The sequence below is a fragment of the Panthera onca genome, chromosome B1 (assembly GCF_046562875.1).
Source record: "Panthera onca isolate mPanOnc1 chromosome B1, mPanOnc1 haplotype 2, whole genome shotgun sequence".
NCBI lineage: Eukaryota > Metazoa > Chordata > Mammalia > Carnivora > Felidae > Panthera > Panthera onca.
Genome location: NC_138342.1, coordinates 66,191,599 through 66,214,539, shown reverse-complemented (window position 1 = coordinate 66,214,539; position 22,941 = coordinate 66,191,599). Strand labels below are relative to the sequence as shown.

Below are 22,941 nucleotides of genomic sequence, written 5' to 3'. Positions count from 1 at the left end.
TGTCAATGGTCCTGAGTAAAAATGGGTAAAGTAGAGGAGAAATTTCTTCAAAGGAACAATTTAATCATTTGATTGGCTAATCATACTGAGTGGAATTTCTGATGTTTTTTCTCAACTAATAACTTTCAGTAATCCATTTCATTCCTGATATTATTACTATATGTAAAAATGTTCCTATTACGTGCCCCTGGCTACCATTAATTTTAAAAGTTGGTACAGTATGATTAATAATCAAGATGATTTCCATGCTAATTCCTACATTCCCCCTGGATTCAGCCTTTACTTAATTACACAGATTTAGATGAAAATCATATCCTCCTCTGAAAGCAGAGATCCTCACCCATGCTAATAAAAGACATACTGAGATGTGGCAAGAAACACATTTCTGGGTGTAATTCACTCTGAAAACCAACAACAAATATAAAGTGTTTTTTTCCTTCCAAACAGACAAAATAAGATTTTTTTCCCTTTGTAGTACCTTATTGTCTTTACTTATTTGCCTATGATAAATATCTGTGATTACATGTGGTTATATAATTTCAATGTACTTGAAATTCAGTTGTTTATGTGTGATATATTTTGGAGGTTTACTTTGGAAAAATTAAAGTGAATTATATATTTTTTAGATACAGGTAAAGGTTTTTTGAACTACATAGAAGTGCATATTTAATTCAGGAAGATAATTAAAGGTTTCTTTTTAATTTTGAAGTGTATCCTTGCTGAAGAATTTACCTGAAGATAAATTAACCAAGATCATTGACTGCTTGGAAGTGGTAAGAAATTTTAAAGGAAAAAATACATTTTATTAAACGACTTTATTTAAAAAATTTTTTCTTAATGTTTTTATTTTTGACAGAGAGAGACAGAGTGTGAGTGGGGGAGGGACAGAGAGAGAGGGAGACACAGAATCTGAAGCAGGCTCCAGGCTTTGAGCTGTCAGCACAGAGGCCAACACAGGGCTTGAACTCACAAACTGTGAGATCATGACCTGAGCTAAAGTCAGATGCTCAACTGACCGAGCCACACAGGCACCCCTTATTTAAAGACTTTATAATTTGGTTATTATTAGCACTGTAAATGAAAAAAAGGAAACGATGGTAGGTGGCCTGTCTGCAGAGACCAGGAGCCTTTTTCTATTGTGTAAAACCTTAGACCAACTCACAGGGAATTAAGGGGCTGGGATGGGTTTAGGCCACTCTTCTGAAATGTATAAAAGGAAATTGGATTTGCATGTGTAAAATGACACTTGATTTACATACTCTAACCTTTTTAGTATATTTTGTGAAACTAATCTGCCTTACTCAAGAGGCATTTGATTTTCTGCAGTTAACATCACAATCCCCTGTAGAGTTTTCCTAGTATAAAGGAGTCAATGATGTTTCATTAGGTAATGGTGTAGAGGAGGATATATTGGAGCTTTAGGGGACAGCTTTCTGAATCAGGCTATGAAACAAGTCCATACTTGAAAACTCTACACCATGAAAAGACATTTTAAAACCCTCTGCATTTAAGAAGCACTTTACCTATTTTAACATCTAGGGGAAAACAGCATAATGGAATGTGTTCAAAAACTCATATGAGGCATCACCCAGATGGTTGGTTCTAGTCCAAGACTAGCCAAGTTTTTTTATGAATAAATCTTTTATAACATGTACCTTGGATTCTAATGATATGCATTCTATGAAAACCTCTTCAGATTTCAGAGATTAAAATTCAAAGCAAGAAATTTCTCTCTGATTTTTGGTTTGTGTGTGCGGGGGGTGGGGTGGGGTGGTGGGGAGGTGGGGGTCAATTTCATTGAAACAAAAATGGCTTTAATGGAATTTGAAGGAGGTAAGGAATAATAAAGAAGTCACATGTTGACTTTAAGTGTTTATAAAGCTGTTCTCAGTGGGAGATATAAAAGTCTCTGCAAGACTGATTGTTGACAGATTCATGCCTCTGTCAATCACAGTATACAATGCAAACTAATATCTGTTGAGAAGGGAGCACTGACCATTTTATCCTTAAGTGTAAGTGACACCAGTAATGTTTCCATTTACAATTCATGGAACCTGTCCAGCAGTTTATCAAGGACAGGCCGTGATGACACAGTGCCTGGCCTTGTGTCCCCAGAGTGTTCAGAAATGAAGTCATTTTCAAGAGGACTGCTTGCCCTGCATCTCTTGGGATTTTCCCAATGTAACATAACCCAATCACAGATGTTACAAATTAATAATTCATCCTAATTTCTGAGAGTATGTGTTTTTTTTAAAGCTGGAGTAGCCCTATATTTTTTTTGTTAACTGAGAAAATCTGTTTTTAATATAATACTAATAGAGTAGATTCACCAGAGGGGGATTCCATGCTGACAGCAAATATTAAAATTTAGTATCATTAAAAATAAATGGTAAATTAGTCATATTTATAGCAGCCACAGGCAATAGCTGCAGAATATATAGATGGGGCACAAGTCCAGTATTAATTAACACACAATTTGAGTTTGAAAGTTCTCATCTTTTAAAACACCCTAGAAAGGCTTTATTATATCTCTGCATTTGCAGACAGCAGCACAGTTTATAAAGGGCTCTTTATTCGTACCTGGCAAACAAATGTGTCTCTATAGCGTGTGAAAATTCTCAAATGCAAAAGTGATTAGCAAGGGAGTAATGGGATCTATTTAGCACTAAGAAAAGCACATAATTTACCAGCATAGCTTGGACTAATGACCCGTCAACGGGGTCCTGACAACAGCCAATCACTAATGCATTGGAGTTATAACAGAATGCCTGCTGAGTTCCAAGACCAGCTGTCCCACAAACTGGCTCCATGATCTTTGACAAAAACAGGCTGAATCTGGCTTAAAGTTTAGGAATTGATTTGGGAGGGTTTTAACTTTTGTGTGGGGGCAGGAAAGGGGTATTGGAATTTCCCACCACGACGCGGTTGACCTGAAATGTTTGTTAAGACTTTGACTATTGAACATCTAGACCAATGGCTCCAATTATTCAGTGTTCCAATTACATATCTTGCTTTAGCTTAAATCACCCAGCCCTTTCAATTCTAGAGGCAGACATGCCCTTTAAGCCTCCTCTTGTGTTCTGATGGGAAAATAGTACCAACATGTTTGAGAATTAACTAATGAACATCACGAAGCATGATAGAGATTTCGAAGCACTGTAAGTGTTAATGGTAATGAAAATGATAATGTGAATTCTGCACCCACCAGTAGTGCAATATGGAGCACAAGAGTGGAAGGAGTCTCTGTTCACACATACAGGAAGCATGGGATTTGACTGTGGTTGATTGAAATGTCACCTCACTCTTTGTTGCAGAGCTGTGGTATGTGACCCTGTGACCCCCTGTACTGAGACTCTGACATGCCATCTTTCATGAAACTGGGGGTGTAGTAGGAGTGGGGTAGGGGTGGGGTCATGTAGAATGTTGTTGCCCTTCCTTACTCACATCACCTGTGGCGCTGCTTAAAAGGCAGATTTCCAGGTACCACCCGTACTTACTGAATCAGAAACTCTGGGATATTGGCCCAGAAATGCACACTTAATACGTTACTTGATTCTTATGCTTATTAAAGAGAATATTTGAGAACCACTAGTTTAAAGTTATGAATAGAATACATATATTTAGAGCCTTGCCATCTCTTCATTCAGGAATTTTCCATTTTTCATAATTAAAAAAAAATCTAGTTTTCTTTCTTATAGTTCCTGCTAATACCTACAAAACCAGAGGGTTTTCTCATTTTAATGATTACATCTGGAGTCATAAAGAAAGTTGAGATAATTGTGGATTTTGCCTGTTTATGGACCAGTTAGCTAGAGGTGAGGCAACTAGGTGCAATAGAAAGTCCACTAGTCCGAAGTCTGGAGATTAGTGTTTATGGTCATGCTTCTTTCACTAATAGCTGTCAATTAATTGTGGTAAGCATTAGGGTTTTCTCATCTACAAAATAAGGGTGAGTAGTCCATATCTCTAAGGGCTCTTTCAGTGTTTCAGTTATAGATTTTTAAACAGTTGGCTCACCCAAGTTAGAGGAATTTCTGTTGGTTTTCATTTTGTGGGCTCTAGTTCCTTGGAAAGAAGCAATCTGCTACTAAATTTTGCCTGAGTGGTTGGTGAGGGCCCACTTGATCCAATTGTATTTGCTTTAAAATTTCTAAAGTGTTTTAACTGTTGTACTTGGGTGAACAAAAAAATGTCGGTAACAACCCAAATAACTGTATCCAGTTTTTTAAACAACCAACATGGGTTCATAGTCATATGATGTGGGGAGTGTGTGTGTGTGTGTGTGTGTGTGTGTGTGTGTGTTTGTGTGTGTGATACATCTGATTGTGCATCATCAATACTTCTTTGTAATGAAGATTTCTGGCCACACACTAAAGACTCTAAGGAAGTCTTAGGCTTGCGTTTTGGTCTTTGTTCTCCATCACCTTTGGTTTTTCTTCTGGTTTTCTGTATACTGTTTATAGGCATTCAGGTTCTAGCATTTTCTAGATATCACAGAATGAGCATTTTCTTTACAGTGAAAACCTTTGCATCGTTCATTAGCTATTGCTTTTAGTATAGTTTTCTTCTGACCTTTACCTCTTAGTCTGCCCTGGTATTGATTTCCTTATTTTTCGCTCTTGCTATACACTCAGTAACTACTCTTAGGGTTTCCTACACATCTTTTTTAAAAACATCTTTTTCAGGGGTGCCTGGGTGGCTCAGTCAGTTAAGGCTTTGACTCTTGATTTTAGCTCAGGTCCTGCATGATCTCACGGTTCATGGGATTGGGCCCTGAGTCTGGCTCTGTGCTGACAGAGAGGAGTTTGCTTGGGATATTCTCTCTCCCTCTCTCTCTCTCTCTCTCTCTCTCTCTCTCTCCTCTGCCCCTTTCCCACTCGTGCTGTCTCTCTCTCTCTCAAAAATAAATAAGTAAACGTAAAAAAACATCTTTTTCAGACTCTGGGTCATAGCTTATTAGTAGATCATGAAATTAATTTGTAGGAACATTTTTTAAAAGTATCAGAGTAGTAAGTATAAGTATTATTTGAATATGTTTTAATTTTATATAAATGTCTATATGTGTGCATACTCCCGTACGTGTGTTTGGGTATACAGATAAAATGTATTTCTTATTGTAGGTCACAGTAAAAAATGCTTGAAAATCATTGCTCCCCCAGATAGGATCTATGGCTTCTTGGTCCTATAAGGGACCCCTTTGCAGTGTCACCACAGGACAATAACCACACTGTTTGCATTTCTCTTTTTGGTCTTGGTGACCACCCTGGCTAGACTGGCTGCACTCCCCAGTTGACAAACACTGGCCAGTCTAGCATCATAGCCAGTGCTTACCACTATATATTTTTGGTCTGACCTACATCCACAGCCTTTTCTGATCTATGAAGTTACTGTCAACACACTGGGAGGTATTATTTATCTTCCTCCCAAGGTTTTGGGTGACAAAGAATCATCCCTAGGAAAAATACCACTAGGAAGGTTGCCCCTTAAGAAACAATAAAGCTCTTTCTCAGTGTTCCCTTTTAAGCTTCCCATTAGCTTCTCTGACTGACAGGAATTAAAGCCTCACATTTGCACACACCACACGCTTTACAATAACTGAAGAACAACCTACCAGCACTTCAGAAATTCTCCAGGCTCTTGAGGTGCCTGGGTGGCTCAGTCGGTTAAGCGTCTGACTTTGGCTCAGGTCATGGTCTCATGGCGCGTGAGTTCGAACCCTGTGTCAGGCTCTGTGCTGACAGCTCAGAGCCTGGACCCTGCTTCTGGTTCTGTGTCTCCCTCTGTCTCTGCCCCTCCCCGACAGGCACTGTGTCTCTCTATCTCAAAAGGAAATAAACATAAAAAAAAAGAAAGAAAGAAATTCTCCATGTTCCTTCTGTTCCATGTTCTGAAGGGACTAGGAGAGACTATAGAGCAGACTCTCTGAAACAAGGACATCTAACACGACACCAACCTTCCTAGGGAAGAGGAGTGAACATTAGCTGCATAACAGATGCTGAACTGCAGTGGCATGGGCACTCACTCAAACACCAGGGCTCATGGCCGTCTCAGCTGCAAAATTGAGCTTGGAGGTGGTGAAGGTTTGTGATAAAGCTAAAATGAGAAAGAATGAAGAGTTGGAGTAAGCACACGGTGATGCAAAAGACTCAAAATCTCATTTTCCAAATAAAGTAGAGGTTTGTCTTTTGCTCACATAACAGTCCAAGGAGGATAGTCCCAGTTGGCTATACAGAGTCATTCAGGAACGCAAGCTAAAGGCCTTATGATCCTCTCCCAAGATCTCTCTGTGAAGACACATGCCTGATACGGCTCATAGACCTGGCACGGGGGGTGGCACACATCACTTCTGTTCAGGTTCCTTTAGCTAGAAGTTAATCACATGGCCACAGCTACCAGGGAGGCATTTTACCTGGACAGCCACGTATACTGTGGAAGGCTTGGACAACTGGCTCTCAGCCTCTTTCACAGGGATTAAACATCACCGGGTGCCTAGCATGTACCAAGTATGCTATCAGGTGCTTTAGATACCCTCTTTCAAGGTTAGGTGTGGTAGGTCATATGGTTTTAATTTTATAGCAAAGTAAACTGAGGTTCAGAAGATTGAAGTGACAGCCTAGCAAACCATTATCATCTTCCTCCTCAACATGGCAGTTATTAATTGTTTAGTATGTTTCAGGTGCTTTCAATGCATCAAAACATTGTCTTTTATTGGCTTATTGTGGTAAGGCAGAATGGACTCCCCCCCCCCCCCCCGCGCCCCCCTCAATGTCCCAGACCGCAATCCTTGGAATGCGTGAATATGTTATGTCACCTGGCAAAAGTGACTGGGCAGGTGTAATTAAGGTTCAGGACCTTAAAATAAGGAGATTATTCTGAATTATCTAGATGGGATGACTATAATTACATGAGCCCTTAAAAGCAGAGAATTTTCTCTGGCTGGAGTCAGAGAGATTTAGCATAAGTGGAAGTCAGAGAGATTTCAAGTCTAAGAAGAATTTGATGAGCCATTGCTGGTTATGAAACGCAGGGGGCTCTGTGCATGGACCTAAGAGAGATCTTCAGAAACTAAGAGGCCAACAGCCAGTACAGAAATGAGACCTTATCCTCTAACCTCAAGAAACTGAATTCTGCCAACAACCTGATTAAAATTGAAAGTGGATTTTCCCCCAGAGCCTCCAGAAAGGAACACAGCCTGACACTTTTGAGTTCAGTCTTGAGAGACCCTTGACAGAAAAATCCAGGTGAGCCATGCTGTGCCTGGGCTCCTTGACCCACAGAAACTGTGAGATGATAATGAGTGTTTTCTTTAAGCCACTAAGAAATGTGTGGTTATTTGTAACAGCAGCAATAGAAAACTAATGTGCTTCTCTAAATCTTTGAAGGTAAATGTTCTTATTTGAACTTTATGCATTGTTTTTTTCCCTAAGATATGCATCTTTCCATATATTGAAATATCTTGTAAGATGTATGTAGTGCTATGTAAATAAAAGATAGGTTTAGTCATATTAGAAGTAACATTTATTTCAAAAATGTAAGTAGATTTTATGAGTCAGTGACCAAAATAGATACTGAAATACAGCAGACATAAAAGTGGCTTTGCCTGGATTTTGTTTTTAAATCTAAAAGAAAAATAAGAGAGAGCTATGATGTTGTTAATTATGCCTTTTTAAATAAATGAAACAGGCCCATTTTTGTTTGTAGAAATAATTAAGAGTTCCATTTTGGTTCTATGACTTTGAGACAATGTTAAAGTGGAGTAGAGGTGGACAGTCTAATCCATCTTTCGTTTTCTAAGAGACTGTATTGCTCTATCGGTCTGACATATGGATGAATGGCTTTTCCCTGCCCAAGAATTCTCTGATTACACACACACACACAAACACACACACACACACACACGAGGGAAACAAAGAAATATGTGACAGTTTGAGATTTCATGAGGATAAACCTACCTTGAAGAAGAGAATTTACATGTGAAAAATTCTAATGTTGCTATTTTATGACGACGCATCTTTGAAAAGAATCCACAGGAAAGAGCTACTTCCTCTGTCTGTAGAATTTTCCTAGCCTTTGCCCTTCAAGGAATTAGAAGTTGACGCTGATATTCCTAATGTCCGCTGGGGATAATATTTTCAATTTCTTAGATATTCTTTTTCTAAACACTAGGCCCAGTTTCAGGCTGTTACAGATCACTGAACAGCTTGTAGTTAGATTCTTTCAGTGAAAGCCCACCTGGATGTCAGTGATTATTGGTTTGCTTTTGTTTCTCTGCATGTTCTTTAGTCTCCATGCCTGAAAATCAGTCTTTCTGGTGAGTTCTGTGAAAGACAAAAAGAAACGCAGGTACTAAGACAAAAGTCTCTTTACTTTTCTACAGTTTACGACTGCCGTGTTTAAGAAGATTACAGTGACAAAAGGCAACAAAGAAAAGCAACAGGCGTGGGATGCTTATTTCAAAGACATGGGGAGTTCTGTTACATTTATGCCTTCATCTGGATGTCTCCATTGGATTTAACGTTTTCTTTTTCTCTTATCCCAATAGGAATACTATGACAAAGGAGATTACATTATTAGAGAGGGCGAGGAAGGAAGTACCTTCTTCATTTTAGCAAAAGGAAAGGTAAATATGAATTAAAGCTTACTTAAAGTAAATCATGGAAGTCTTTTCACATTAGTTTGCCCTGCACCACAGCACTGGAAAGTCTCTGCATTGAGCAGGTAAAGGAGCTTCTGCTCAGAAGAGTTCCTTGGGGTTTGGTCTTAGCCTTGGGTTTGGGGGCACAGGAGAGCTGTTCTGGGTTCTGGCTGAGACAGTAACTTCTTAGTGACCTTAGGCAGGTCCCTTGACTTTCATTGTGTTTAAAATGACTAGATTCTTTCTCAGATCCCTTTTGTCTGTGATTCTCAATCAAATCAATGATCCAGGATCAGGGCTGGAAATTTTTTCTATCCAGCAGGGGTGACAAGCAGCAGGTGGAGGAGAATGAGCTTGTCAGTGGAGGACAGCAATGGCTGGGCATAAAGCTGTAGAGAGGGCTCAGAACTTCAGTTCATATACCATAGCTCAAGTTGGTTTGGGTGCTGATGAAAATTTTATGCTAGTATATGCAGTAGATTTTTCTCTTCACTTAAACTGTGAGTGGATAACATGTTGCCAGTTGTTCCTATGTTGACTCTTTACAATGTTGCTCAGAGATAAAAGGCATTTGTGAAATACTGAAAAAAAAGAGCGAAACCTTGAGCACCTGCATCCATAACCTGTCCAGTTTTTACAAGTATTCTTTCTTCCATGGAAGTGTGTATCATCAGGCACTGCCCTTTGTAAACTGGTTGGTTGTCGAACCTTGAACTGGGCCCCCAGTGAAAGAAAAAAAAATAACAAAATGGTTTCAAACCTCAGAAACTCTTCAACACTCAGAACATTTTTTTTTTATCATTCCTCTTCCACCTGGACCCGATGCTTTCAGAATTTCTAATCAACAGGAAGCAACCCTTGTGATTATGTTGAATTGGCATAAGACTAGCGACAAACAAGGAATATTGAAGTTTTTGTTTGGTTCTGCCGTGGGACTTCTTAAACCTTCCTGGGCCCTGGATCACAGTGAGACACCCATGAAAGTTATGACCCTTCTCCATATCCACAATTTACATCTAGGTTTAGGGGGTAAAACAGAGGATTTAACAAATCAGTCATGAACACTAGATTCAGAATTCCTGACACTTAGCCTTATTCTTGATTAGTTTGTCAACTCTTTGGCTTTTTGCCATAATAAAAGTTCCCACAGGAACATTAGGATTTGCTTTGAATATTCCTAGGAAGGAATTGCTAGATTCACATAAAATTTTTTTTAACTTTGGGAGGTGGGATTTGAATGGAGAATCTTTCTCTTACAGATGGGGAGTCATTTGGTCATGTTAAGTCACAGGATTTCTCAGTCCCTCCAAGTGAATTGCCTGTAGTAAGATGGTCCTAAGTGCCGCAAAGTTAGAGCAAAGGCTCTTCTATTTCCTTCTTTCAGTCAAGTTTATATAGATTTGGAGGGTCTGGTTGAATGAATATGTGCTCAGATTTTCTTTTTTTTCCCCTTCTCTTTATCTTTTTAATTGTTTAACCTCATGTAGGTAAAAGTCACCCAGAGTACAGAGGGCCACGATCAGCCACAACTGATAAAAACACTGCAGAAAGGAGAATACTTTGGAGAAAAAGCTCTTATCAGGTGAATCCACAAAGTCTATACCATACTTAAATAATTCTTTTGTTGTTTTGCATGTGTAATTACTCATTCAGAGTTGTCAAATTGAGCTGCCAAATTAATGTCAGCAAATATCCAGGAATTAAGAAAAAAAATAAATTGAATTCTGAAAAAATTCATTCTCATGCAGGAAATAAGTACACTAACTGCACAGAAAAGAAATGGGAAAGGCTTAAATTTGCTAGTGAAAATAAAATTGGTATCCTATTAGAATCTTTAGTTTAAAAGAGAGTCACAGAGGGGCGCCTGGGTGGCTCAGTTGGTTAAGTGTCCGATTTAGGCTCAGGTCGTGATCTCATGGTTTGTGAGTTTGAGCCCCATGTTGGGGTCTGTGCTGACAACTTGCAGCCTGGAACCTGCTTTGGATTCTGTGTCTTTGTCTCTCTGTGCCCTTCCCCTGCTCACGCTCTGTCTCTGTCTCTCTCAAAAATAAACATTAAAAAAAGTTAAAAATTTAGTCAGAGAGATTAAAGACATGAGAATTACAATTTTTTTAAGAATGAATTTTTATATTTCCAAGGTTTGAAATGTTGCTGTTCCCCCTTTAAAAATTATCAAATGATAACTTTCCATGTTTTTTGTGCTTTTAAATTATTATGTTAAAAGCAATATTTTCTTAAAGATTTTTATCAGCTCATTTTGCAAGTTTTAGAAACAATCAAAATAGTGTGTAGGAAACTTCTACCTGACCCTTAGGTCTTTGGAAGTATGAGTTTATCTACTGTTGATCTAACTTATGGAAGAAATATTTATAAAGATAAATCAAATGTCTCAGGAGATGCTTTGTACTTCCTGGAATTCAGAAAACAACTTCAAGTCTAAAAACACCACATTTTAAAAAATATAAATCACTTTGTAAAAGATCGAATTAGAGTTTTGAGCAATACTGTTTGGAGTTACGTATGTTTTTAAATGAATACTTGAAATTAGTTAAGACATCCCTTAAACTTTATATTATTCCTAAATGGTTGTTATTTCAAATTTATGCTTATAGAAAATGAATATTATTTCTGTTCATTTTCTTCCTTTTTAATTTTTGTCATGAAGTCCTAGTTCTGCTGATTTGTTTGTCATGATAATATTAAGTACAGAGCAAAGAAAACATGTTCATAAATTACTACAAGACAAATTTGATTATTTAAAAATTATAAAGCTCTTATTTTCAAAGGAAAAACACATAAAATTAGTAAGTTAAATTATGACTACTTTGTAAACATTTTAAAAATGGAATTTAAATGCAAGTTAAATTTTTTCTTTCTCGTTTTCTAGCTAGTAATTAACTTGTTTCAATGACATGGAAATTGTCCTTTGTAAAATTTTTTTGTTTGTGACTAAATACAGATACATTCATGTAATATAATTATGTAATTTTATTATTCAAAACTTCAGTGTATTTGTTTTTAACATTACTAGATTACTTTTTTCATACCTCCCAGCGAAACAATTAAAGTTTGAAAGTGCAGAGAACTTTATAAATGTACTACAGAGTCAAAATAGCTGTTGAAAGGAAGTATACTGTCCGATTTTGCCGGATCTGAAATGATTTACTGTGTATGTCACAGCTAGCCAATTACAGTGTTTTCCACTGAAAAACATGGGAATTCATATTTACTACAGATACCCAACTCCCTAGGCATTTGAAAGCATAAAGCTAAAATCAGTGAACAGGAGCACTGAATACAAATGCTTCTACATTTTTGTGCATTTTTATGCTATCAGTTTTTAGGGCCACTGACTGTGACTCTGTATTCCTTATATTCTGTATATTTCCATGACTTGACATTAAATAGTCCCAGGAGTTCTTTCAGCATTTTACGTACAACAATAAATCCATGGCACTTACACAGTTATTATGAAAGAAACATGTGTATTTATAAACACCTAATATTTATAAAGTGTTTGCAGAGAATATTCCTAGTCAGTCTTGACACTCACAAGTGAAAGGGAGGCTGCATCATTCCTTTTTTTGAACTCACAAATCAAATTGGCTCATATCCAACATCATATGTGTATGTATATGTACATATATATGTACACGTATATATGTATATGTACATATATGTATATATGTGTGTAGAGATAGATAAATAGATAGATAGATATAGATGTCTCCACACATAGACATTGAGTAGCGACTGCTCAGCTCCCAACTCAAAAGCTCATCAACCCGGAATGTTTTTGCTGATGTCTTCTGGCAAGGACCCTGTAGACATGTCAGGAGCTGTGTGTTAATGTCAGAAAGACTCTGGATGTCACCTATGTGAATAGGGGACTTCTTTGGAATGAGAGATGGGCCACCAAAGTTTTCCTGTCCTATCACCAAAGGAAGATGAAGGAACTGTATATACTTTGTGGTTTACATGTTTGATGAAGTCGCTTAGAGCAGGCCCAATATGTTTGTTCCTCCCAGTTACCTTAAATGAATCTCACAGCACTGGGTACCATATGGGGGTGCCATTTTTCAGTGTCTTATTTTGTAACTAATAGAGGGAGGAAACTCATATAAATAAAGGTCTCTAAAGAAATACTTCACCTAATGCTTGGCCTATGGTATTCATTAGGTAATTAAATTTGCCGTCACTAGATCATATGCTGTAATTCATTGAATCTAGGATATCAATTTTGAGAGGCACCATTATATAATGTACCTCTGAGGAAGAAAGACAATGCTATTGATTACATTATGATTCATCATCAATTGTAGGACATGCTCTGATTTCAGAGATTCTAGTGAAAAATGTACATCTTAGGCTTTATGCAATTAAAGTATTTTAGTATTTACTTAATCATTGGGTGATACGGCACTAAAACTACTTTCTTTGGGTTTTATTCTTTTTTTAAGTTTATTTATTTTGAGAGAGGGTGAGAGAGAGAGAGAGAGAGAGAGAGCAAGTTGGGAGAGGGGCAGAGAGAGAGACTCTCAAGCAGGCTCCCTGCTGTCAGCATGGATTCTGATGCGGGGCTGGATGCAGGGCTGGAACTCATGAACCCTGAGATCATGACCTGAGCCGAAATGAAGAGTTGGACACTCAACCAACTGAGCCACTGGTTGCCCCTGGGTTTTATTCTTGATTGGCTTTTTTATTGTGTATTGATTACTTGAGTGTTTTTCCAATAAATTTGTTTGATTAGTTAATTTCAGGTTTTGGCTGCTTATTAATTAGCAATTCCCATTTGATCACAGGAGAGTTATTTTATTTTGCTGACACAAAGCACAGAATGAGATTCCATATGCATTTGTAGTCACCAATTCCTCTCTATTCCTGGTGCAATTTGCCTTCTTCTCTGAATTCCTTATTGAGATAACCTTTATTGGGACACATTTCAAATCCTTTTTTGGAAAGGGGTAGAGTATGTTATGATTAAAAAAAGCAGTCTTTGGAAGGTTTAAATGATGGTGTTTCATAAAAAAAGTAGCAGATCCTCTAATAAAAATGGATGTGTAATTTCTAACCGTAGAAAATTGACTTTCCTGGTTTTGTCTGCAGTGAGGATGTCAGATCAGCTAACATCATCGCCGAAGAAAATGATGTCGCATGCCTGGTTATAGATCGAGAGTGAGTATGCGGATACTGTCTGGAAGGCAGGCTATTGCCACCTTTGAAGACTTGGCCTTCTGTTACTCCGAGGCCCATCTGTCTTCTCATTCATCAGCACTTAGAAATGCTGGCCAATCCTCAGCTGCGAGTATATTCTATTAAAATTCATGGGGAGGAACTGGGCCTTCTGATCTGAATCTGTCTGTGGCAGTGGCAGATGCTGGCAGGCTAAATATTTTGTGTGCAAAGTTTGTACATAAATATCAGCAATAGACCGATTTAAATTCTGCATCTTCCAGAGAAATAAGCTTATTAGTACTCTTATAGATTTTCTTCCATACGATATAGTGAACCATTCCATAATTTATTTCTAAAATGCTGTAAGCAGTCAAAAAAATTTTTTTGAACAAAACCTCTGTCTCGGACATGATGTAAAATACTCATTATTAGCTATACATATATTTCCAGAGAAGGTTTAATTTAACATTTGCAGTAACTTGTAAGTGACGGGTGTTAATATTAATTTCTAAATGTCTCAGGTTATTTTTCAGAAAAAAGTCTTACTTTGTGTCCTTCACTCACTTCAGATCATATTTGAATCTGGCCCCTTGGATCTCTCACTAATGAGTTGAATATTGATCAGTTATCCAGATATCATAAAAGGAAATGCAAATATACCAAAGCTAGGCCGTTGTCTAAGAAAACTCATAGTAAAGGGCACCTGGGTGGCTCAGTTGGTTGGGCGTCAGACTTTGGCTTAAGTCATGATCTCCCAGTTTGTGGGTTCGAGCCCCACATCGGGCTCTGTGCTGACAGCTCAGAGCCTGGAGCCTGCTTCCAATTCTGTGTATCCTCTCTCTCTGCCCCTATCCCGCTCTTGTTTAGTCTCTCTCTCTCTCTCTATCTCTCAAAAATAAATAAATGTAAAAGAATTAAAAAAAGAAAACTCATAGTAAAGTCAAAGAAATAAGGTATACCCATATGAAATATTAGCAAAAAATAGTAAAATGAAGAAGTATCACAAGGGAGTATGTAGTTGATTGAACATAACATTCATTGAATCAGGGGTTTAGAACTATAATGAACTTTAGAACACTTTTTAAAATGTTTATTTATTTTTGAGAGAGAGAGAGAGAGCAAGGGAGGGGCAGAGAGGGAAGGAGACAGAGGTCCCCAAGTGGGCTCTGTGCTGAAAGCTGAGAGCCTGATGCAGGGCTCGAACTCACAAAACCGTGAGATCATGACCTGAGATATAGCAGACACTTAACTGATGGAGCCACCCCGATGCCCCAGAACTTTAGAACATTGAAAAAATCTTTTTATTGTGGAAAATTTCGCACGTATTAAAAAGCAGACAGGATGGTGTTATGAACCCCATAATGCAAGTCCAGAAATTATCAATTAATGCCTTATCTGGATCCCTTTGCCACCCTCTCTCTGCCTTCTCCATACTATTTTCAAACAAATTGCCAACATAAAATGATTTCATCTATAAATTTTAGCAGCATTTCTAAAGGATAAATGTTATTTATAAGGCATGACCACAATAACATTAACATACCTAAAAAGTTAGCAATATTCCTTTTTTATTTATTATTTTTAAACGAAGCATAATCAACACATATTTAGGTGTACAACATAGTGCTTGAATATATGTATATATTGCAAAATGACCACCACAGTAAGTCTAGTTAACATCCATCACCACAGATAGAACAATAATCCTTAATATCACTGAATTATTTTAATCTCTGTTTTATGGATAAGAAAAGAAGTCCCAGATCGGTAAAGGGTTGCCCCAGTGATGCTGTCCTGTGTTGGACCAGGAGCTACTGACCGGGTGTCCTGACTTCCTTTCGGAGTTCTTTCCACTGTGCCATTTGGCTCCCATAGCATGTATTCAGAAAGAGGGGAAATCACAACGTGGTAAAGTGGGCAAGGTTTAATTTTGTTAAGTGTGGACATGGGGCTTAAAAATTAATAGGCAAATAGGAAATATAGAAGTCACTCCAGGTGAAGTAAAACTTAGAAAGGAAGGCATAGGGCTAGAAAGTGCACAATAGGTTCAGATAAAGGTAATCTTTGGATGCCAGCTCAGAAATGGAAAATACATGAGTACGGTATGGTCCTGATAATGCATTGTTTCGTATATGAGTTCATTAAAAAATATATGCATGCACTGAATAGCATTAGCTGTGTGGTAGAATCTTATAAATTGCTCTGAAATGCTAGGACTAAAAATACGAGAGAAAGGAAGAATTCCTTTCCTTTTTCTTCATTGTAATCACACAAGCAAATGTTTATACAATGTCTCATATATTCATAATCCCTGAAAAGGATGCAATTATTTTATAGAGTTAATATATTGTTTGGAAGTGTAAAATTTTAAAATGTTCAACTTACATGTGTAAGATTCTCTAGTAAACCAAGTATTGTATTAGGCTCGATGAGACTTAAAAAGTTACATGCATTTCTTCTATCAGTGAGAGAAGCGGAGTATCAGCTGTAACTGGGTTGACCTACATCCTGGATTTCCTGGACAGTTCTGGTTGGCCCAGCGTATTTGTTATTGGCACCACCTTTCAGTCAGAAAAGTATTCAGTTTGAATCGAAAATGATACGATCCTGGTAGCTATGACTAGTAGACTAAGTTAAGATCCCATGATAATTATCCCATAGTACCTTATCTACACTTATATCATCATTCACATTTTATTGAATTGCTTTATTTAACATCTGTCATCTCACTGTTCTATAAACTTCATGAGTCCGGAAACACTGACTTGTTCACTGCTGTTGCAGTGCCAGCAAATGACATAGTCCTTGGCAGACGGCAAGTGCTCCACATGTTGGCTGAATAAAGGACACCATCCTTGCAATGAAATACAGTGACTGAAAGCCTTTGGCTCTTTATTTCTTCTTTCCTAATGCGTTCTTTCAAAAATGCTTAGAATGAATACGCTGCAAGGAGGAGAGTTCAAGTTTTCCTATTTTTAGGTATAATGAAATGTGCGAAATGGCAGTATCTCTAAATACGTGGAAAGTGTTATTTGTGACATCTTCATCATTCTTTGGTTGTTGGGAAAGATCTCAAGGAGCTGATTATGTCAGAATGAACCATCAGTACTATCAAAATGATTATAGGCTGTTTGTCACAGCTAGAATGTTGTAGCTGTTTACATTTACTTTAACTCTTAAGTTGTGGAGAATTTCTCGGAGCCTGTGACACCAGTATCAACTATCTTTAAAAAAATGAGATTTGTTTACGATACTTTAATTAGTTTAACAGCAAGCAAAATAATGGTGATGTATAGAATAAATAAAAGCAAAACAAAGTGAGGTGCCTGGGTGGCTCGGTCGGTTGAATGTCTGACTTCGGCTCAGGTTGTGATATCACGAACCACGAGATTGAGCCCTGCATCAGGTTCTGTGCTGACAGCTCAGAGCCTGGAGCCTGCTTCAGATTCTGTGTCTCCCTCTCTCTGCCCCTCCCCTGCTCACGCTCTGTCTCTCTCTCTCTCTCTCTCTGTCTCTATCTCTCTCTCAAGAGTAAACAATTTTTTTTTAAAAAGCAAAACAAAGTACAAGAAGTATTTCCCTTTTGCTTGCAAATTTCACCCGTTGGATATTTGAAATTTCTTGGCAGTGCTCTTTGTTTCTCACTATTCTATCAGTCCATGGAGCAGGATAGAAAAGAGTGGAGAGTAGATCTGAAAAGAAAAATGGAAAATACCAGCACAGTATATAAGATATACTTAATCATGTGAATGTATATTGGGGTCAGTTCAACATGGGGAGAGGTCTTCAGGGCTAGGAAAGCAATAAATGGCAACAGTACAGTAATGAGATGGCTCTGGTTTATTAGTTTTAGTTGTTTTGAGGTAAATTTTCATTCCTTTAATTTTTTATGCCCAAGTGCTTAAGATTTACCAAGAATATTAAAGCGTAGTTTCTAGAAGGATACTATATTGCAGTAGGTAAAAGAAGCGCCCTAAAAAGTCACAAATCAAGGTAGATTGTCGAGTGTAAGGGCGGAGAAACATTGAAAAGATAATCGAGAAAATATATTTCACTGGTGAGGAAGGGGATTCTTTATTTTTCACGTGCAGTGCTTTGTATGAGTTCCCGCAGACAGTTTGGCAGGGATGGGGAAAGTAGATGGGGCAAGGTCAAGTCTGATCTGTGAAGGGCGAGAGAGGGCAAGGGAAGATATTGGCGGGGCCTCAGAAAACTACCAAGATAAAGTAAAACATGTAGATTTAATTATGAAGGAATGTGAAATGAGGAGCATTATCGAGGGAAAAGAAAAGATAAATTTTTTCCTTGATTTTTAAAATAAATAGCTTAATTTGATGAAGCAAAATCTGCAATCCATGTAACATGTTGACTCAGTAAACAGATTATGTAGACTACTTCCTGTCCACTGTCTTCTGGGGGGGAAAATTGCTGGTAAACCTGAACCACAAGACAGAAAACTCCAGAAACGTTTTCTCTTTTCTTTGTTTTCATAAACTCACAGGATAAATTATATAACTTCTCCATTTATGGCAACTTTAATGTAATATAAATTATTGAAATTATTGAGAAACCATTTACAAAGCCATGAATAACCATACAAATGGTCTTTTATGAGCTTGAGAAAATGTCAGGTTACAATAGTAACTGTTTATTTTATTCACTTAGGACATTCAACCAAACAGTCGGGACTTTTGAAGAACTCCAAAAATACCTTGAAGGGTATGTGGCAAACCTAAACCGTGATGATGAGAAAAGACATGCAAAGTAAGTGGAGGAACGTTTTCCTAAGCCTCATAGGACTTCCAGCAGTAGATGAAAGAGCACAGGAGTGTGATTCGCCATGTACTAATAACTTTCTGCGTGCCATCACTAGAAAATTTGGGGGATTTCTTTTAAATCAATCTTCTACAAAGAGGATGCTACTTACCACTACTAGTGTAGATATTATTTTAGTCTGCAAGTAGTCAGCTTTGAGTAGTAATGTTAGGGAGACATTTCCTGATAGGCGGCCTTGGGATGGGATTCTATGTCTGATGACTTAGCTCAAAAGGAGATTAATTCAGAAATGGAAATGGAAACCACACAAGAATGCCAACGGACTAGTGTAAGCCATTCATTCTGATTCCAGGTAGACAGCTGGGGTAGCGTCAGAATTATTTCAGAATATAAGGGAGTTATTGCCCAGGGGTGTGTGTGTGTGTGTGTGTGTGTGGGCGTGTGTGTGTGTGTACAGGAAGGAGTTGGGTAATAATAATAGTAATAATAACAATAATAATGATATGGTAATATTGATGAAGAATTTTGTGCTTAATAGAAAAACTACTTTGTAAAATTAAAATTTGAAAATCCTTTACATTTTATAGAGTAAATACTTAAGAATATATTCATTAAAGAAGCTGGAGTCAAAAGTTCTAGAAAACTCACATTTGAAGTAAATGAGAACATTCAATCAGAACCTCAGAATTTTTTGGCTATGTGGTGTTTTTTTGTTTCTGTTTTTGTTTTGTTTTGTTTTTGTTTGTTTTCTTCTGGCAAGGAATGTATTTGCAGTTTTTATGTCAAAGGCCTTTTGCAGTAAGAACAATTTATGAATATATAATCCAGAGCAGTAAACCTTAATTAAAAGAGAAAAATGAGTATTTCCAAATAATGATACTTAGCTACAAAGTAGGGAATGTATTTTTCATGTTTGACTAAGCAGTTATTCTGGTTCATCCATGGAAAGCTTCGAAACCTGACAAAAATAGCAAAACACAGCAAAGATTCTCAGTGTGGCATTCTCCTGTATGTGTAGCAAAGGAATTGCTCACTGGTTTTATTTCCTCTCATTGACTCTTCAGAAACAACAACAACAACAACAACAACAACAACAACAACAACAGATTTATTGAGATATACTTTAAATACTACACAATTCAGCTCTTTTTACCTCTCATTGATTCAGTTTGACATTTGTCTATTAATGTGTGTGTGTATGTGTGTGTGTGTGCGTGTGCAAGTTTTTTGTTTGCATGTTCTATTGTTTTTCTCCCCAGACATAACTGAATCTGATCCTCTACAAGTTGAGACAGCTTTTGTAGCAAGCATGGGTAGTAATTACTGGCAGAAATAATACTATTGTTAAGAGTGGGATTTAGGTGTGGCATGACCCTGGCCTGACTAAAGGAGTGTATGCAAAGTTTCACTTTTCTTATGCAGGAGATCCATGTCTAACTGGAAGCTGTCCAAAGCACTCTCTCTGGAGATGATTCAGCTGAAGGAGAAGGTGGCCAGATTTTCCTCATCATCCCCATTCCAGAACCTTGAGATTATTGCAACACTGGGCGTTGGTGGGTTCGGAAGAGTTGAGCTTGTAAGGGGTTTACGTTTCAAGCATCTGAGAGAAGCCTTTTGACTTTTTTTGTTTTATATTCCAGGGTATCTTGGAGGAATATATGAATTGTTATTGTTATCTTAAATGTTGCTTTGAGCTGAAATTGAGAAAGTAATTTTTCACTCTGTGTGTTGTATAGTAGCAGGTCTGTGCTAATAAGTAACTTGTAATCATATAGGTCATATTTCAAGCTTCTTGCATCACATCCTTTTGTGATTTTTTTTCTTGATTATAATTTTTGGAGAATGTACCAAGTAAGCATTCCCAGAGGCTATAAAACATTAAAAACGTATTTTCTAACAGCAAAATGTATACACACACACACACACACACACACACACACACAAACACACACACACACACACTTATGACCCGTTAACTATATATACTAAAGAAAAGAAGAATGTGTCCAGGGGAGGTGCTATAGAAATAAGATCTTTAATATTATAGTTTACACAACTCTACTGCCGTGTCTGTATTTGGCTTTCATTATCTTATTTTGGGATTGCTCAAGATTTTCCATCAGAAAAGAAGAAAAGAAGATGAATTTAAAGAAATATTTAAAGAGCAGACTTCTGTAGTGGTGATCAGGACACCTGGGAACTTATCCTGATTTGGGCTATATTTTCCACATCACCACCTCTCTGAGCTTTATAACTGGCTTCCAAGGAGTAACAGAGTGGTATTGTCAGATCAAGTGCTCTGAGGAAACCGTAGAATGGAGATCTGTGACCTTACTGGGTACAGATGGCTCTGAACCCTTGGCAATTACCAAGTCCTTCTTCGTCCAGCAGATTTTTCACGATTCACTGTACATTAACCTCCGGGAACCAGGCTGACACCTTCATCTGCTGTATGGCCCGCCCTAGACATGAGCAGATCTGAAATGCTGCCAGGAGACCTGGATAGTACACCTCATACCCAGTCAGTACTTCCTCTCTGATGGGTGAGGGGGAGAGAAACTATTTCTTAATAAGCCAAAGAATATTTGGCTTTTTTTTAATGCCATACGGAGAGACAAGGGCACTATCCATCTGCAGTGGTATTTTTCACCGAAGATCCTGGCAAAAGGATTGAGTTAACAATCCTGAGATCTGTTTTTTTTTTTTTAATATAGTTAGATGATAATAATTGAAACAATAATTCCAATAATTGAATAACCCAATAACAAACAATAGTTGAAACAATAATTCCACCACTGATTTAAAAGTCCTAGGCAGCACCAGCGGCAAATGTTTGCAAAGTATGGGGTGCAGCCATTTCTGCGCAGTTTCGTTTCTTGTCAAATATAGTCTGCTTATGGAGTCTCAAGCCTATCTGAATAAACATCTCTTAAATTTTTTTTATTTCCTTTCAAGGGAAAATTTTGTTTGTCCATCTAAAGCAGCAGGCTTCAAAAGAACTCCCTGCACCGATGGAAATGTTCTATCCCTCTGCTATCCGGAGGGTAGTGACTAGCTGGATGTGGCTGGCAAGCTTTTGAAATGTGCCTAGTACAACTGAGGAACTGGATTTCTAGTTTTAATTAATTTTACATTAAATAACCCCACGCGACTACTTGCTGTTGTATTATATAGCACAGATACGGGTTTTGATTGAATACGTTTTGTTTGGAAAATCAAAGAAGTGAATCTTCAGACAGAACAATTCTTGGCAGTTCTGGTCAACGTTTTTTAGATCACACACTCAAAAGTGAATAGATTTCTAACCATTAAATCTAAGTAGAGGGTTTTTTTTTTTTTTCCTGTGTTAATGCAAAGATTTTAGGACCATGTTCCAGATACGTGAACTCTTCTGGAAATTACAATGAAAGGGAAGGGTATACACCTGAATAAAACTTAGTGCCCTGAGGGATGAGTGGTTGAAAGGTCACATACCATTTAAATATGAAAGAATTTTAACTCTCACTGGTTACTATTGTTTTATATAGACGTTACAAATCTTTCCTACTAAGTTAGTTTTGACGGATCTTTCTCTTCTTGCTTAGGTTAAAGTGAAAAATGAGAATGTGGCTTTTGCTATGAAGTGTATAAGGAAGAAGCACATCGTTGACACTAAGCAACAGGAGCACGTTTACTCAGAAAAGAGGATTCTAGAAGAGTTGTGTTCTCCCTTCATCGTGAAGTAAGTGAGCATTTGGCCCCCGGAATTTGGACTGTAAGCTCTTTTGAATGTTTTCATGCAAGAGAACAGAAGAGGGAGAGAAGACCCCACTCTGAATTCTCCATCCCTGTCACAGCAACAACACACAAAATGTTAGAACTTTGAGGTTTGGAATCAGGAATTTGGATTTTTTTATTCTTAAGTAAATCTCAGGAGAATTTGTGTGTGTGTGTGTGTGTGTGTGTGTGTGTGTGTGTGTGAATATAAAATTATTGTGGAATAATTTCAACTGATTATTTAATCCATATCTACTGCAGAACTTAGGAAGCAAAGAATTCACATGAAGCCCTCAGAGGACATGCTGTTGCTGAATTTCTGCAAGAGGTGGCATTTGGGCAAATGGAGGCTGCCAGTGAGCAACAGAGTGCAGTCCTAGCAATGCCTAGATGCTGAAAGATCCATCTCCTAATAGTCACTGTTCTTTCTGTAGTTATGCCCAGAGTTTAGAAGAGATATGTTATTCTAGACTACAGCTCTCTTTGCTTGTGATTCACCAGTTGGTGGTGTAGGCCAGTCAAGACATTTATTTTCATACATGTCCTGACCTCAGAGTGTAGCTTTAGTGATTCCTAGGTGATATAAAGTGCCCCTATAA

At 37.7% G+C, this 22,941-nt stretch overlaps 1 protein-coding gene across 6 annotated transcripts in view; it reads left to right on the top strand.

Moving 5' to 3' along the window:
• PRKG2 (protein kinase cGMP-dependent 2) overlaps window positions 1–22,941 on the top strand; it is a 104,778-nt gene that overhangs the window by 42,492 nt on the left and 39,345 nt on the right. For 4 of the 6 annotated variants that reach the window (XM_060654781.3, XM_060654780.3, XM_060654785.3 and 1 more), the window contains 7 exons: window positions 710–773; window positions 8,543–8,620; window positions 10,123–10,217; window positions 13,742–13,810; window positions 18,476–18,574; window positions 20,009–20,162; window positions 22,171–22,307. In XM_060654781.3, coding sequence (XP_060510764.1) covers window positions 710–773; window positions 8,543–8,620; window positions 10,123–10,217; window positions 13,742–13,810; window positions 18,476–18,574; window positions 20,009–20,162; window positions 22,171–22,307 — 696 coding nt within the window. Of the gene's footprint in view, window positions 1–709; window positions 774–8,542; window positions 8,621–10,122; window positions 10,218–13,741; window positions 13,811–18,475; window positions 18,575–20,008; window positions 20,163–22,170; window positions 22,308–22,941 lie in introns of those variants that run through there. The other 2 variants (XM_060654782.3, XM_060654786.3) reach the window with 2 other exon arrangements.